The 18,677-nt window shown below is 44.7% G+C and overlaps 1 protein-coding gene across 3 annotated transcripts in view; it reads left to right on the plus strand.

Annotated features, from left to right (window-relative positions):
• The window catches only part of sirt2 (sirtuin 2 (silent mating type information regulation 2, homolog) 2 (S. cerevisiae)), a 63,663-nt gene that overhangs the window by 22,688 nt on the left and 22,298 nt on the right, over positions 1 to 18,677 (plus strand). For all 3 annotated transcript variants that reach the window (XM_072274505.1, XM_072274507.1, XM_072274506.1), the window contains 3 exons: positions 6,872 to 7,001; positions 11,213 to 11,272; positions 14,260 to 14,315. In XM_072274505.1, coding sequence (XP_072130606.1) covers positions 6,872 to 7,001; positions 11,213 to 11,272; positions 14,260 to 14,315 — 246 coding nt within the window. The remainder of the gene's footprint in view (positions 1 to 6,871; positions 7,002 to 11,212; positions 11,273 to 14,259; positions 14,316 to 18,677) is intronic.

The raw sequence follows: 18,677 nt of genomic DNA on the forward strand, positions 1-18,677 counted from the left end.
GTACCATCGTTGCTCCTTACCTCCGCTAGCCTGCAGGTCACCCCTGGGCCAGCTTTAGCAGTTGCTTAGCTCCACCCCCCAACGCCCCTCACCTGATCACGATGACATGAAGCCATGGGAGCAGGTGGTGGATGGTCATGTGAGCAGCTGGTGTAGATCACAAGTCCTGGTTATGCGACCACTGACAACCAGGCAAGACAATCTCTGAAGGGTATTGATAATGGCTGTTGGGGGGAGTGGACACTGCCCAGAAGATGGTAATTTGTATTTTCTGTATTGAGGGACAGCACAGAGTTGGCTCTTCTGGCCCTTAACAATCCCCCAATTGAACCCTCGCCTAATCATGGGACAATTTACAATGAACAATTATCCTACTGTGAGAGGGATCCTGGAGGATACCCACGTAATCATGGCAAGAAAGTAAAGCTCCTTACACCCAGCAGCGGGAAATGTACCTGGGTCGCCTGTACTGTAAAACGTCGTGATGACCACTACACTACCATGGCACCGGTAAAGCCCGACTGGTCTCTTGACACCAACCACTATGTTGCCTAGTGCATTATTCACATTCACACTCCATATCTCCAGGGAGTAAAGCAAAGATTCTGCACAGTTACAAAAAATATCCCCAGCAATTTCTTTTGTAACCTAAATGATGAGTAGAAAAATGAACTGCACCACACTGTTAAGGTAGCAGCTGTAACAGTGTTTGAGAGACGTTTCATCCCAAGTGATTCTGCAGGTGCTGGAAATCTTGAGCACATACACAAAATGCTGGGGGAGCTCGGCAGGTCAGGCAACATCTATGGAAATGAATAAACAGTCGATGTTTTGGGTCGAGACCCTTCATCAAGACAGGAAAAGCAGGGGGAAACAGCCAGAATAAGAAGGTAGGGAGAGGGGAAGGCAGCTTTTGGGTGAGACCAGGTGAGGGGGGAAGATGGATGGGTGGGGATAGGAATGCAGTAAGAAGCTGGGAGGGGGTAGTTGGAAGAGATGGGGCGGAACAGTAGGGCAGGAGTTATATCAACACATTACAGTACAGGCGACACAGGTTCAATCCTCACTGCTGCCTGTAAGGAGTTTGTACATTCTCCCCATGACCACATTGGTTTCCACTTCCACTGTCCGAAAACATACAGGTTGGTGGGCTAATGGTCATTGTAATTGTCCTGTGAAACTGGGGCATTAAGTGTTGTATCTCAATAAAGAAAGAACTAAATAATAAAGGGTTGAAGAAGATGGAACCTGATAGGAGAGGAGAGGGGACCATGGGAGAAAGGGAAGGAAGAGGGACAAGAGACCGGTTTATTATCACCGGTACGTGTTGTGAAATGTGTTAACTTAGCAGCAGCGGTTCAATGCAGTACATAATATAAAAGAAAAAAAGTAGAAAATAAATAAGTAAATCAATTACAGAATACACATATTGAATAGATTAAAAATTGTGCCAAAAAAATCATGTATATTAAAAAAGTGAGGTAGTGTTCATGAGTTCAATGTCCATTTAGGAATCGGATGGCAGAGGGGAAGAAGCTGTTCCTGAATCACTGAGTGTGTGCCTTCAGGCTTCTGTACCTCCTCTCTGATTGTAGCAATGAGAAGAGGGCATGTCCTGGGTGCTGGGGGTCTTTAATAATGGATGCTGTATTTCTGAGACACCACTCCCTGAAGATGTTCTGAGTACTTTGTAGGCTAGTTCCCGAGATGGAGCTGGTCACATTTACAACCCTCTGCAGCTTCTTTTGGTCCTGTGCAGTAGCAACCCCCCCTCTGCCCCAAACCAGACAGTGATGCAGCCTGTCAGAATGCTCTCCTCGGTACATCTATAGAAGTTTTTGAATGTATTTGTTGACATGCCAAATCTTTTCAAACTCCTAATGAAGTATTGCCGCTGTCTTGCCTTCTTTATAGTTTCATCAATATGTTGGGACCAGGTTAGGTCCTCAGAGATCTTGATACCCAGGAACTTGAAACTGCTCATTCTCGCCATCTCTGATCCCTCTATGAGGATTGGTATGTGTTCCTTCGTCTTACCCTTCCCGAAGTCCACAATCAGCTCTTTCCTCTTACTGACGCTGAGTGCCAGGTTGTTGCTGCAACACCACTCCACTACTTGGCATACCTCACTCCTGTACGCCCTCTCGTCGCCACCTGAGATTCTATCAACAAATCAGCAAATTTGTAGATGGTGTTTGAGCTATGCCTAGCCACACAGTCATGTGTATATAGAGAGTAGAGCAGTGGGCTAAGCACACACCCCTGAGGTGCGCCAGTGTTGATCATCAGCGAGGAGGAGATATTATCACCAATTCGCATAGATTGTGGTCTTCCAGTTAGGAAGTCAAGGATCCAATTTCAGAGGGAGGTACAAAGGCCCAAGTTCTGTAACTTCTCAATCAGGACTGTGGGAACGAAGGTGTTAAATGTTGAACTATAGTCGATGAACAGCATCCTGACATAGGTGTTTGTATTGTCCAGGCGCTCTAAAGCCGTGTGGAGAGCCACTGAGATTGTCTGCCGTTGACCTATTGTGGCGATAGGCAAATTGCAATGGGTCCAGGTCCTTTCTGAGGTTGAAGTTCAGTCTAGTCAAGACCAACTTCTCAAAGCATTTCACCACTGTCGATGTGAGTGCTACTGGGAAATAGCCATTAAGGCAGCTCACATTATTCTTCTTAGGCACTGGTATAATTGTTGACTTTTTGAAGCAAGTGGGAACTTCTGCCCATAGCAGTGAGAGGTTGAAAATGTCTTTGAATACACCCGCCAGCTGGTTGACACAAGCCTTACCAGGTACTCCACCAGGGCTTTCTGCCTTGCGAAAGTTCACCCTTTTTAGAGATAGCCTAACATTGGCCTCCGGGACAGAGATCACAGGGTCACCGGATGCAGCAGGGAGTTGTAGTTATATTCTCCCTTTCAAAGCGGGCATAGAAGGCGTTGAGTTCATCTGGTAGTGAAGCATCGCTGCCATTCATACTATTGGGTTTTGCTTTGTAGGAAGTAATGTCTTGCAAACCCTGCCAGAGTTACCATACATCTGATATCACCTCCCCTCGTTTGAAATTGTCCCTTCGCCCTTGAAATAGCCATCCGCAAGTCATACCTGGTTTTCTGGTACAGACTTGGATCGCCAGATGTGAATGCCACAGATCTAGCCTTCAGCAGATGACGTACCTCCTGGTTCATCCATGGCTTTTGGTTTGGGAATGTACAGTAAGTCTTTGTAGGTACACACTCATCCACACAGGTTTTAATGAAGTCAGTAACAAATGCAGCATACTCATACAGATTCGAAGATGAATCCCTTAATACAGTCCAGTCCACTGATTCAAAGCAGTCCTGTAGGCACTCCTGTGCTTGCCTTGTCCATACCTTCTTGGTCCTCACTACTGGTACCGCAGTCTTCAGTCTCTGCCTATACTCAGGGAGTAGAAGTACAGCCAGGCGATCAGACTTCCCGAAGTGAGGGCGTGGAATAACACAGTAGGCATTCTTGATGCTGGTGTAACAATGGTCTAGTGTGTTGTTTACTCTGGTATTGCAAGTGATCTGTTGGCAAATAATTTTTACAAACTGGGAGACTTTAAGGTTCGAGAAGATGAGAGAGAGGCTGAAAGGTTTAGGGAAGAAATTCCAGATCTCCAAGACCTTGGCAGCTGAAGGCACGACCACCAGTGCTGGAATGAATAATGTGAGGAATGTCTAGAATTGAGATTTTGAGATATTCAGAGTTCTGAGAGAGGTATACAAAACAATATTTATCACCGTACCTCTGAACAGAGTCACACAACACAGCCCATCTGGTCCATGTTGATCAAGATCCCCCATCCAAGCTAGTCTCATTGCCTTTGTTTGGCTTGTGACCTTCTAAACCAGAGAGAGGTCTGTGGGTGCCAGGTTGGGAACCCCTGTTCTAAATGTTTCCCATCCATGTACCTGTCCAATTGTCTTTTAATGGTAAGACTTTTGGCAGTGTGGAGGATCAGAGGGATCTTGGGGTCTGAGTCCATTGGACACTCAAAGCTGCTGCGCAGGTTGACTCTGTGGTTAAGAATGCATACGGTGCATTGGCCTTCAATCATGGGATTGAGTTTTAACAGCCGAGAGGTAATGTTACAGTGATATAGGACTCTGGTCAGACCCCATTTGGAGTACTGTGCGCAGTTCTGGTCACCTCACTACAGGAAGGATGTGGAAACTATAGAAAGGGTGCAGAGGGGACTTACAAGGATGTTGCCTGGATTGGGGGGCATGCCTTATGAGAATAGGTTGAGTGAACTCGACCTTTTCTCCTTGGAGCGACGGAGGATGAGAGGTGACCTGATTGAGGTGTATAAGATGATGAGAGGCATTGATCGTGTGGATAGTCAGAGGCTTTTTCCCAGGGCTGAAGTGGCTAACATGAGAGGGCACAGTTTTAAGGTGCTTGGAAGTAGGTACAGAGGAGATGTCAGGGGTAAGTTTTTATGCAGAGAGTGGTGAGTGCGTGGAATGGGCTGCTGGTGGTGGAGGCGGATACAATAGGGTCTTTTAAGAGACTCCTGGGTAGGTACATGTAGTTTAGAAAAATAGAGGGCTATGGGTAACCCTAGGTAATTTCTAAAGTAAGTACATGTTCGGCACAGCGTTGTGGGCTGAAGGGCCTGAATTGTGCTGTAGGTTTTCTGTGTTCCTATGTTCCACATTCTGAAAGTGGTTATTGTATCTGCCTCAACCATTTCCTCTGGCAGAACGTTCCATATAGATACCACCCTTATGTAAATAAAAAAAGCTGCCCCCCCCCCGAGTTCCTCTCCCCTTAATCTATGCCCTCTAGTACCCAGCTCTTGAATAAAAGGCTGAATGCATTTAACCCATTTATGCCCCTTGTTATCACCTTTCGGTATCCTGCACTCTGAGGCAGGGGCTCACAGCCTTTTTTTATGTCATGGACCAATACTATTCGGCAGATTAGAGACTGCTGCTGTAAGGGATAAGGTTCTAGCCTGTCCAACCTCCCCCTATAACTCAGTCCCTCAAGTCCTGGCAACATTATAGTTAGTCAGAATCACAATCAGAACCAGGTTTCATACCACCGGCATATTACATGAAACTTGTCTTTGCGGCAGCAGTACATTGCAATACATAACAACAGTGAAAAAAACTGTGAGTTACAGTAAGTGTGTATAAAATGGTTAAATTAAACAAGTAATGCAAAAAATAGAAATAAAAAAGTAGTGAGGTAGTGTTCACGGGTTCAATGTCCATTCAGAAATCAGAAGGCAGAGGGGAAGAAGCTGATCCTGAATCGCTGAGTGTGTACCTTCAGGCTCCTGTACTTTCTCCCTGATGGTAGCAATGAGAAGAGGGCATGTCCTGGGTGGTGGGGGTCCGTAATGATGGTTGCCGCCTTTCTGAACCGTCGCTCCTGGAAGATGTCCTGGTTATTACGAAGGCTAGTATCCATGATGGAGCAGATGAAGTTTACAACTCTCTGCAGCTTACTGCGATCCTGTGCAGTAGACCCACCCCCATATCAGGCACTGATGCAGCCAGTTAGAATACTATCCACAGTGCAGCTGTAGAAATATGCGAGTGCTGTTGGTGACAATACCAAATCTCCCCAAACTCCTGATGACATATTGCCGCTGCCGTGCCTTCTTTGCAGCTGCATTGATACGTTGGGACCAGGTCTGGTCCTCAGAGATATTGACACCCAGGATCTAGGCATTGCTCACTCTTCCCACTTCTGATCCCTGCATGGGGACTGGTTCAAGTTCTCTCATCTTACACCTTCTGAAGTCCACAGTCAGTTCTATAGCGACACGTTTCACAATCTTAGTGACACTTAACAATAATAAACTAATTTACCTATTCAGAGTTCAGAAAGGATGTGGCATGGCAGAGTTTGAAAACAAAGGATAGGAATATTAAAGTCTAGACATTAATTTACTGGGAGCAGCCAATTAACCCTTTGCCTCTTCTGTCTTTGGCGTGTGGTGGGGACCAATGCAGTCACTGGGAGAATGTGCAGACCCCACACTGACAGAACTTGAGGTCAGAACTGAACCCAGGTCACTGGAGCAGTGAGGTGGTAGTGTTGTAATGTGAAGAAGGTCACGGGAGAGACCCAGAAGCGTTTTATTCAACAAAATGAGATACTCCTGGAGGAACACACACAAAATGCTGGAGGAACTCAACAGGTCAGGCAGCATCTATGGAAAAGAGTACAGTCGACGTTTCAGGCCGAGGCCCTTTTTCAGCCCAAAACTTCAACTGTACTCTTTTCCATAGATGCTGCCTGACCTGCTGAGTTCCTCCAGCATTTTGTGAGTGTTGCTTAGATTTCCAGCATCTGCAGATTTTCTCTTGTTTTTGTTGACTCTTGGAGGAAGAGGCTTCTCCGTCCAATATTACTTGACATTAAAGGTTGCAGCAGGACAATTCCATGTTTGCAATGTATCTACAATGCTTCCTTTGAATTATGTATAGACTTCAACACCTCCTTCTTTGGCTCCAGACACCCAAAATGAATGTTAATACCCACTGACTCTAGTCTGCATTCCTGCATTTGAGGTCCAAGTGGAGTATTTGTTTGTGATTGAACCCCACTGGCAGCTCTAGGAAGCCCATTCTTCTGAGCTGTGTTTTAAATTCCACATTCAAATCTGAAGATTGATTGCTAGTGAAATTAATATTTGCTACATACCCTAATTCCAGAATCTGCTCTAACAGTCCCACTATATCACCCAGCTTGCTTTTCAGGGTTGTAGTGAACGCTGAACTGCAAATGCAGACAATCTTTCTCAGAGGTTGATGACAAGAAACGCTCGGGGACTTGGAAACTGACCCTCTGTTCCTGAAGTTCTTTCCTTCTCTACACTAGAACATTGACACTCTTGAGAGAGTAGTTGGGTTGAAAGAAGAGGACCTGATAGAGGCGCACGGGACATTCTTCACCTCCCACTGTACCAACAGTGCGTGCAGGAAGCAGTATAACTTGGACTGGATGAAAAGTAAGTACGCACGATGCGTTCCCTGCCCAGCTCGTGTGCCAGGATGGAAATCCATCATTTTGACAATACCTCTTCTTCTTCCCGTCCAAAGTCGATGGTGTGGTTGGAGTTGATCAATGTTTCTGTAATCCATTATATCCACTGTATAAGGGATTGGCCTGTACAACTTCTCCTGTGCCCTGTTGCTGGCCTTGCCTGTATCCACCTCGGAGAGGCTTACAACGCCTCAGTTAGCCACTGCTTGCACAAGCCTCCAGCAGTGTCATGTTCCTCACATGTATGTTGTAGTGTCAATCTGGATTGTGTATTCAATTCACTGGAATGGGAGTTGAGCCTTCTGCCACCTGTAAGAAGGATTGCAGTTTTTCATGCAAGGGGAAACATAAAGTACTAAACCGTAACCCCGCTACCCCGTAACCCTCTATGTTTCTTTCATCCATGTGCTTGTCCAAGGGGCTCTTAAATAACCCTAATGTTTTAGCCTCCACCACTGTCCCTGGCAAGTCATTCCGGGCACCCAGAAACCTCTGTGTAAAAAAACTTACCCCGATGTCTCCCCTAAACTTCCCTCCCTAACTTTATACATATGCCGTCTGGTGTTTGCTATTCGTGCCCTGGGAAACAAGTACTGGCTATCCACCCTATCTATACCTCTCATAATCTTGTAGACCTCTATCAAGTCCCCTCTCATCCTTCTATGCTCCAAAGAGAAAAGTCCCAGCTCTGCCAACCTTGTCTCATAAGACTTGTTTTCCAATCCAGGCAACATCCTGGTAAATCTCCTCTGCACCCTCTCCATAGCTTCCACATCCTTCCTATAATGAGGTGACCAGAACTGAACACAATACTCTAAGTGTGGTCTCACCAGAGATTTGTAGAGTTGCAACATGACCTCTCTACTCTTGAACTCAATCCCCCTATTAAGGAAGCCTAGCATCCTATAGGCCTTCTTAACTATCCTATCAACCTGTGCAGCGACCTTGAGGGAATGTATGGATTTGAACCCCAAGGTCCCTCTGTTCATCCACGCTCTTAAGTAACCGACCATTAACCCTGTACTCAGCCTTCTGGTTTGTCCTTCCAAAATGCATCACCTCACACTTATCCATATTGAACTCCATCTACCACTTTTCTGCCCAACTCTGCATCCTGTCTATATCCTCTTGTAACCTTCGACAGCCTACAGCGCCATCCACAACTCCTCCAATCTTCGTGTCATCCGCAAACTTACTCACCCATCCTTCTGCCTCTTCATCCAGGTCATTTATAAAAATCGCAAAGAGCAGGGGTCCCAGGACAGATCCTTGCGGCACTCCACTAGTCACCGACCTCCAGGCAGAATACTTTCCTTCCACTACTACCCTCTGCTTTCTTCCTGTAAGTCAATTTTTTTATCCAAACAGCCAAGTCATGCCTCATGACTTTCTGGATGAGTCTCTCATGGGGGACCTTGTCAAATGCCTTGCTAAAATCCATGTAGACCACATCTACTGCCCTACCCTCATGAATTTCTTTTGTTACCTCTTCAAAAAACTCAATTTGGCTCGTGAGACACGACCTTCCCTTCACAAAGCCATGTTGACTATCCTTGAGTAGACTGTACTTCTCCAAATGCTCATAGATCCTATCCTTAAGAATCCTTTCCAATAGTTTGCAGACCACTGATGTAAGACTCACTGGTTTATGGTTCCCAGGATTCTCCCTATTAACTTTTTTAAACAAAGGAACTACATTTACCATTCTCCAATCCTCCAACACCTCCCCTGCAGCCAAAGAGGATTCAAAGATCGTAGCTACTGCTCCAGCGATCTCTTCTCTCACTTCCCACAGCAACCTGGGGTATATCACATCTGGCCCTGGGAACTTTTCAATCTTGATGTTTTTAAGAAGATCCAACACTTCTTCTTTCTTAATCTCCACAATCTCTAAAGCTACCTCTTTCAGAACCCTAGGATGCAGTTCATCTGGTTCGCGTGACTTATGTACCTTTAGGTCTTTCAGCTTTTTGAGCACCTTCTGTCTTGTAACAGTAACTGCACCCACTTCTCTTCCTTCACACACAACATCAGGCATACTGTGAGTGTCTTCCACAGTGAAGACTGATGTAAAATACTCATTTAGTTCATCAGCCATCTCCTTGTCCCCTGTTATTATTTCTCCTGCCTCATTTTCCAGCGGTCCTATATCCACTCTCATTTCTCTTTTATTTTTAACATACTTGAAAAAACTTTTACTATCCGTTTTGATATTATATGCTCGCTTGCTTTCATATTTCCTCTTTTCCCTTCTAATGAGTTTTTGAATTGCTCTCTGTAGGTTTTTACAAACTTCCCAATCCTCTATCTTCCCCCTAGTTTTTGCTTTTACGATAGCTTTGACTTCCCTTGTCAGCCATGGTTGTACTATTTTACCATTTGAGTATTTCTTCATTTTGTGAAGCTGTACAGCCCAATCCCCTGTACAGTGGAAACAATGGATTACAGATTACAGAAACATTGATGAATTCCAACCATACCTTTGACTTTGAACAATGGAGACAGGAGGTCTTCAATGGCCTATGTGCCACTAAGGGCCCGAGAAGAAGAAGAAGGAACTTTTCTGTGATAAGTCTAGTGTTAAATAGGTGGGTTGCTGGGAGGTGCAAATAGGCATGTTCCACACTGTATCTTTAAATAAATAGGAAAGTAATGATAATAGCTTTATTTACAGAAGACATTTCATCCAGATAATGTAGTTCAATGTTCTTTACAATGGGATAAAGTACAAACGTGAAAATAAAAAAACCATGTTAGTTAAAAGCAAGGTTAAATCAATAGATTTTGAGCTGGTGTTTAAAGGTGTCAGCTGAGACCGCATCCCTTATAGCAGGGGCTCCCAACCTTCTTAATGCACCAATACCATTAAGCAAGGTGTCCATAGACCCCAGGTTAGGAACCCCTGCCTTACAGTTTTAGGTATTGAATCCCACAGCTTAGGAGAGAAGCTGACCTGCCATGCCAATTATCTTTTGAGGGAGAGTGTTTAAATTTAAGAAGCCAGCAGAAGAAGAGCTGAGAGCTCGAGCAGATTATAAAATGAAAATGATTCAGTGATGTACTCCGGTCCCAGGCCATTGAGAGCTTTAAAAACAAGTCAGAAAACTTAAAAATAACATTGGATAACAAACTTTTTCAAAAGTGTTGCTTGCTCAATTTTTTTCTTTGTTTATGATAGACCACTTGAAGGTGAACACAATATCATTTCAGACTACTTGTACATAGGAATTTGTTGAAACAAGAAATTAACTTCTATTAAATATAATGTGTTTAATTGCATAACAGTGCTGATGCTTTGCAATAGTTCAACTAAGCTAAAAATGTTTTGTTGATGATTTTTATTTGTCCTCAGTGTCTGAGGCTTCTTGCTTAAGTGTCCAACAATAACCAGCCAGCATTGATGGATTCCAGTTGCCCTGATACTGTTTCTCCATGACCACAATGTCCTGGTGAAGTCTTTCACCATGCTCGTCACTAACAGCACCAAGATTTGTAGGGAAAAGTCTAAGTGGGAATGCAGAAAATGAATCCTTAGTGACATGTTGTGTTTCATGGTTTTGTATGCTTGAAGCATGTTGTCAACCAGCTGCACATAGTTTGATGTTCTTTAGTTGCCAAAAAAATTTTCAACAAAATCCTTGAATGCCTTCTATGTGATTTTCTCCGGTCCCACTAGAAGTTCTTCGAATTGCCTGTCATTGATGACCTGTTTGATTTGTGGACCAACAAAAATGCCCCCTTAATCTTGCTATCAGTTATTCTGACTTGAGTTATGAATTGAAATAACAAATATAGGTGATTTTTTTAAAAATGGTGCTTGATAAGGAAATTTCATGGTGATTTTCATGATTAGCAGCCGAAAATCCATACGATATGCCAAAAAAATCTTTGTGTCCAGTGTAGTGAGATTATGATTATAAAATGATGATGATAAATTATAAAATTATGAGATAACCAACACTCTAATCCAGCAGGAGAAGCTGTCAGGAGAGGGGATCAACAGGCTGAGAGAGAGGTGCAGTTAGTCTGTTTAACCGGATTCCACTAGGAACCGGTTATAATGTGAATGGGGCACTTTTGATAGGCAGCAACACCTTGCAACAGCACAGTGCATTGGAATGTTGAATTCCAGCTCTGCGTTTGCTAATTTCCCTTTCCTTTTCCTTCCTCATATAGCACAGATCTTTACAAAGCCCTCCCCGAAGTGTGAGGAGTGTGACTCCGTAGTGAAACCTGGTAAGTGGAAGAGCAGATCTGGGGCTGGTACCTCAGCAGGGTTTGTGACCTCCTCCATGGGTGTGAGAACATGAGACCATTCAACCTCTCCCGCCTGCTCTGAAATTCTGTTGGAAATGTGGACAGTCTGTGCACTAACTCCACTTGCTTGAGCCAAAAATCGTAACACCAACCCATTGAGTCTGCCCCACCATCATGGCTGATTTATTATCCCTCTCAACCCCATTCTCCCTGTTTCCTCCGGGTGCTCCGGTTACCTCTCACAGTCCAAAGACGTACTGGTTGGTAGGTTAATTGGACATTGTAAATTGTCCCATGATTAGGCTCGGGGTAAGTTGGGGGATTGCTGGGCGGCGTGGCTCGAAGGGCCAGAAGGGCCTGTTTCATCTGCATCGCAATAAATAAATAAATAGAATTTTGATATTACCATTCATCCCTCAGTTTCTTTGGGGAGAGAATACCAGACTTCCATACCACCTTTAATTCACACTTAGATACTGGGAAGATGTTTCAGCTGAGGGCAGAGAACATATAAGGGCCACCCATTTAAGGTGCTGAGGAGGAAGTTCTTCTCTCTAGATCAGAGTTTCCCAACCTAGTACACTGACCCCTCAGTTGATGGTAGAGGTCCATGGCATACAAAGGTTGGGAACTCCTACTCCAGATCCCCAAGAATCCCATACAGTCCTCCTCAAGTCCACTTGGGGCAATATACTCAGTGGCCACATATTGGGTACCTCCTGTACCTAATAAAGTGGCCACTGAGTGCATATTTGTAGCCTTCTGCTGCTGTAGCCCATTTACTTCAAGGTTCAATGTGTTGTTTCTCAAATTGTAACGTGTGGTTATTTGAGTTAGCTGCCAGCTTGAACCAGTTTGGCCATTCTCATGTAACCTCTGTCATTAATAGGGCATTTTCACCCACACAACTGCCGCTCACTGGATTTTTTTTTTGTTTTTCACACCATTCTCTGTAAACTCTAGAGAACATTGTGTTTGTAAGCAGTTTCTGAGACTCAGAAACCAACCCCACCTGGCACTAACAATCATTGCATGGTCGAAGTCACTTAGATCACATTTCTTCCCCATTCTGATGTTCAGTCTGAACAACATCTGAACCTCTTGACCATGTCTGCATGCTTTTATGCACTGAGTTGCTGCCACATGATTGGCAATAGTACTGTCTGCTGTGCCCGTATCATCTTTCCACTTTAAGACTGCCTGCCTGGTGTTGTGGTAGTTAATGGGTTAATCCCATGCTACTCAGTTAGCCGCTCCCACTTGGGAGGAGTTCATGTCCTGTACAAACAAGGTTATCAATAAAGTTCACTGAAGATCCTGTGAATTGGTGAAATAGAGGAGGAAACAGAAAGAGAGAGAGACCCACAGTGAAAGACAGTTATAATGTTGGCAATTCTTTATTCATACAAAGAGAGGGAGAGACTTGAAAACGAAGAGGAAGACAGTTATAATGTTGGCAATTCTTTATTCATACAAAGAGAGGGAGAGACTTGAAAACGAAGAGGAAGACAGTTATAATGTTGGCAATTCTTTATTCATACAAAGAGAGGGAGAGACTTGAAAACAAAGAGACAGACAGTTATAATGTTGCCAACTCCTTTTTATGTTTACATAAAACGTATAAGGTTGTCAAGCCAAGGAGTTGTAGTGGGGACAAGCTCCCACTACCTAAAAGTGCTCCTCACGGCATGCGCCTCAAATTGCCTCTGACAACCAACTCCAACTCCTGGCCTTCTCGTGTGACTTAGCCTCTAAGCCTGGTGGAACTGTTTCTACTGACAGGAGAAGGGGCGAAGGCAGGTCCTGGTGCCTTAAAACCAGTGCTTTGGTTAGATGGAGCTCGTCAGCCTGGGAAGGCAGTCCATCTAAGAGAGGGAAAACTCTGATTTCAAACCTCCGCTGCCTTGTGGCCACACCCACTCATGGGAAAGGCTTCGGGAGTAAACCCTGAGGACAAATCCGGAGCTGGAGTCCCTAAGGCAGCCCGACGTTGCCTTCAACCTCGTTCTCGAAACTCCTGCGACGGCACTGGTGCCAAGCTGTATCGGCCCTTACCCTTCCCTTGGACAACATCGGTGTCGTGGAGAGGGGAGACTTGCTGCATGGGCAACTGCCGGTCTTCCATACAACCTTGCCCAGGCCTGTGCCCTGGAGAAGACACTCCAGCGTCACGTCACCGCGACGGCACAACATGGAAAGCAGCAGTCTACCGGTTATGAAGCCTGCGCCTCTACAGCCACAACAGATGCTGCTCTACCAACACAGACTGAAGCAAGACTTCCCAGGCGCAGATCCATGGTCTCGCGAGACTGACAGATGCCACCACCACAAGTTGTGTGCTATGGGTAAAGTGACTGAATCACTCAATTTCAGTGAGTATAATTTCATCACAGTTCTATAGACAAAAAGTACAGAGCTAGTTGTTTTTTTATCAAGAAGGGGAGAGGTTGTGGTAGTTAATGGGTTAATCCTATCCTGTGCCACTCAGTTTGTCACTCCCACATGGGAGGAGTTCATGTATTGTACAAGCAAGGTATCACTGAAGTTGAGTTGAGTAGCCTGCATGCTGATCTCTGGGTGTCTCTCTGCACTCTCCCTCAATATTGAACACAACACCTGGTACTCTTCCGCTCTTCCTTTGCCTATCCTATATCCTCCTCCTTTCTATACTCACTGAGGTGTATTCAGGAGAAGACGGACGGTTCTTTAATGTTACCAGCTCATTTAGGCTGGGAGAGTGGGAGCACTCGTTGAAAAAGGAAAGTCAAAAGAAAACATTTGCAGGCTGGAATGTGTCCCATCTTCTGAGCGGAATGGTGCCTGCTGCATGTTCTTCCTTCCACGGTCCTCCACCACACTTCCTGGTGGTCAAGAGATTATTGTCCTGCCCTGCTGTTTGAGCAAAGCTGTGACTTTATAAGCTGTGAGTAGTGTGTGCCACATTTAATCCCCATTTCCTTCCTTAGACATTGTGTTCTTCGGTGAAAGTCTCCCCCATCGATTCTTTGCCACTATGGATTCTGTGAGTACAACTCAGTTATTATCACTTGTTTGGTTCAAACGGTTCAATTTAATATTCGTGAATGTATACAGTATACAACCTGAAATTCATACTCTTCACAGACATCCATGAAACAAGAACCCTCAAAGAATGAATGTCAGAGCATCAGACCCCCAAAGCCTCCCCTCCCCTCCCCTCCCCCCCCAACTTGTGCCAGCAGAAACACAGACTGCCCCCCCCCCAAAAATGCTAGCAAAAGCCCCCAAAGAGACCTTAATCAAAAACTACAGTCCATAACCCAGGCCTTTGGTATCTCAGACAAACTCACTCTCTCCATCGAGCGAGCGGGAGATCGCTCTCCTGCAACAACGGGAGCAGGGAAGAGCAACTTGCTGTTCCGATGTTCCCCATCGCTTCTCCAAGCCCCCGGACTCGAAGACTGACAGGTCCTCACCCTCCATCGAGAAAGAGGGAGAGAGGGAGAGAGATTACTCAAGTACAGGGGCCTTCTTCCAGCAGCAGTCACAGCACCTACTGTCCCGATGTTTCAGTCTCCCATGATGCTTCAGTCGGCGAAACCAGCGAGAAATCGGGTTGTCTATGGGCCGCTCCCCAAAGTCGCCTGTTTTCCAGGCCGCTTCTGAAAGTAACGAAGCGCTAGGCCACGTATTACGGGGAACCATAGTTTGAATTGTAGATCACAGACTCTGACAGAACCCCAACCACCTTGGAAAGAAAAGGAAGACATGAGAGAAGAATAAGCAGCTTCGTGGACAAATTGGAAGATGTCGCCAGAATCTGCAAAAACCACTGGCACCATCTTTCCTCACTCCTCCCTAGAACTGTCATCTCCGAGTTGGGGCAATTAAGTTCGATGGCTAATCCTTAATACCTTTCATTAATTTATTTATTGAGAAACAGTGCAGAACAGGCCCTTCTGGCTCTCTGAGCTGTGTTCCCCAGCCATCCCCAATTTAGCCCTAACTTAATCACGGGACAATTTACAATGACCAATTAACCTACCAGTCGGTACGTCTTTGGACTGTGGGAGGAAACTGGAGCACCCGGAGGAAACCCACGCAGTCACAGGGAGAACGTACAAACTCCTTACAGGCAGCAGCAGGAGTTGAACCCGAGTCGCTGGTACTATATAAAGTGTTGTGCTAACCAGTGCGCCACTCTGCTGCCCCATGTGAATGACCTGGATAAAAATGTAGATCAGTGGGTTTGTCAGTTTGCAGACAATACAAAGGTTAATGGTGTTAATGGATAGCGTAGAAGACCGGCAAAGAATACAATGGAATATACAGTAGATCAGTTGCGGATATAGGCAGGGAAATGGCAAATGGAGTTTAATCTGGTCAGATGTGAAGTGTTTGGAAGGTCAGTTGTAAAGGGACAGTTGATGTGCAGAGAGATCTTGTCCATAGCTCCCTAAAAGCTGGTCCCACATAGCTCTCGCAGGTTAACAGGGCATTAAAGAAGGCATATGGCATACTGGCCTTTATTAGTTGAGGAATTGAGTTCAAAAGTCAGGAGGTTATGTCACAGCTTTATAAAACTCTTGTTAGGTCACATCTGTTTGCTGGTTATAGGAACAATGTCGAGCCTTTCAAAAGGGTGCTCTTTCCCTTCCCCCAATCTTTTTATTCTGGCATTTTCCCCCTTCCTTCTCAGTCCTAAAGAAGTTGTCTCAGCCCAAAATGTTCACTATCTATTTATTTCCAGAGATGCTATCTGACTTGCTGAGTTCCTCCTGGATTTTGTGTGTGTGTGTTGCTTTGGATTTCCTGCATCTACAGATTTTTTAGTGTTTATAGATAGATAGATAGGTACCTTATTGATCCCAAAAGTAATTACAGTGTCACAGTAGAATTACAAGTTCACAGATATACAATACGAGAAGAGAAATAAGAAGAATGAATAAAAAATCAGTCACCTAAAACAGTCTAACAGGAGGGGGTCATTACTTCCCTGCTATAGTTTGACTGATTATCGAGCCTAATGGCCAAGGGTAAGAATGACCTCCTATAGCGCACTTTGGAGCAAGACAGTTGCCGTAGTCTATTACTGAGAGTGCTCCTCTGTTCAGCCAAGGTGGCATGCAGAGGGTGAGAAACATTGTCCAGAATTGCCAGGGTTTTCTGTAGGGTCCTTTGTTCTACCACAGCCTCCAGTGTGTCCAATTTGGCTCCTGTAACAGAGCCAGCCTTTCTAATCAGTTTATTGAGCCTGTTGGCATCACCTGTGTTGATGCCTTTGTCCCAGTACTCCACCGCGTAGAAGATTGTACTGGTGACAACAGACTGGTAGAACATGTGAAGAAGAGGCCTGTATAGTCCAAAGGACCTCAGTCTCCTCAGGAAGTAAAGGCAACTCTGGACCTTCCTGTACATAGCCTTTGTATTGGTGCTTCAGTCAAGTTTGTGACGAAGTTTACCAGGATGCTGCCTGGATTAGAGAGCGTGTGCTACAAGGAGAAGTTGGACAAACTTTGATCGTTTTCATTGGAGCAGCGGAGGCTGTGGGGAGATCTGACAGATGTTTATCAATTATGAGATACATTGAGGAGATGGACAGTATCTTTATCCTGGGATTGAAATATCTAATGCCAGATGACATGCATTTAAGGTGTGAGGGGTAAGTTCAAAGGAGATGCGCAGGGCAAGTTTTTTTTTAAACGCAGAAAGTGGTGGGTGCCTAGAATGCGCTGCCTGGGGCAGATACAATAGTGTGTTCAAGAGGCCCTTAAATAGGCACATGATTGTGCCGGAAATGGAAGTATATGAGCTAGATGTGGGCAGAAGGGATTAGTTTAGTTGGATGTTTGATTGAGAATTCAATGCTGTGGGTCATAGGGTCTGTTCCTGCGCTGTACCGTTCGATGTTCTATGTTCATTACCCAGGCAGAGAGGCATAGTGTGCTTGTTGCTGTACCCATTAATCAATGTTGAGCGGAGCAGACTTGATGGGCCGAATGGACAAATTATGCTCCTATGCTTTATGGTTTAAGGATGGAAATCTGACCCCCTTATCTGGCCCAAACTTATCTGGTCTTCAACCCACAACAACTCGAGCCATTCTCTGAAATGACTGAGCAAATACCTGATTTCCTGAGTTGTTAGGAGCAGGCAATAATCACTGATCTTGCTGGCGATGCCCATGTCCAGTAAACAAGTAAAACAATATCCTTGAGTTACCAGAATCTGACATGAAAACAGCTTCTTATTTATCAAAATCCTTCCATCTTTGAGTGCCTCAACTGAACCTCCCCGTTATTTTCTAGGAACTGAAGAAGAGTAAATGTGGTAAATATTTTGAGCCAATGGAATTAGTAAATCTCCTTAGTTGATCTTATTGACACCTTGGGAAAGAGGCCAGCACCACTCACATTACACTTTATCTGTACTGTGTTTGAATGTCAGTGGCAAATGGCACATTTGATTGGCCAATTCTACACTCAATTGGTCTGGCCTGATACATCCCTAGTAGAGGCTAAATCAAACAATCACACCACTATTTATACTGGAGAACAATTTTTTTTCAAAACTGTTGCTTCTTCAGAAATTTTTTGTGGCTATGATAGAGCACTTGAAGATAAACATGTAGGAATTTAGAGAAACATGAAATTAACATTTATTGAATATAATGTATTTAATTGCATAACGGTGCTAACGTTTTGCAATAGTTCAACTCAGCTAAAAATGTTTTGTTGATGATTTTCATTTGTACTCAGTGTCTGAGGCTTCTCACTTAAGTGTCCAACAATAATCAGCCAGCATTGATGGATTCCAGTTGCCTGATACCGTTTCTCCATGACCTCAATGTCCTGGTGAAACCTTTCCCCATGCTCGTCACTGACAACGCCAAGATCTGCAGGGAGGAAGTTCAAATGGGAACACAGAAAATGAATCTTTAGTGACATATTGCACTTCATGGTTTTGTATGTTTGAAGCTTGTTGTCAACCAGCTGCACGTAGCTTGGTGATCTGTAGTTGCCAAAAAAATTTAGAAACATAGAAACATAGAAAACATACAGCACAGTACAGGCCCTCCGGCCCACAAAGCTGTGCTGAACATGTCCCTACCTTAGAACTACCTAGGCTTTACCCATAGCCCTCTATTTTTCTAAGATCCATGTAGCCATCCAGGAGTCTCTTAAAAGACCCTATCACTTCCGCCTCCACCACCGCCACCGGCAGCCCATTCCACACACTCACCATTCTCTGCGTAAAAAACTTACCCCTGACAACTTCTCTCTACCTGCTTCCATGCCCTCTCGTGCCAGCCATTTCAGCCCTGGGAAAAAGCCTCTGACTATCCACACGATCAATACCTCTCATTATCTTATACACCTCTATCAGGTCACCTCTCATCCTCCAT

The sequence above is a fragment of the Mobula birostris genome, chromosome 12 (genome assembly GCF_030028105.1).
Source record: "Mobula birostris isolate sMobBir1 chromosome 12, sMobBir1.hap1, whole genome shotgun sequence".
NCBI lineage: Eukaryota > Metazoa > Chordata > Chondrichthyes > Myliobatiformes > Myliobatidae > Mobula > Mobula birostris.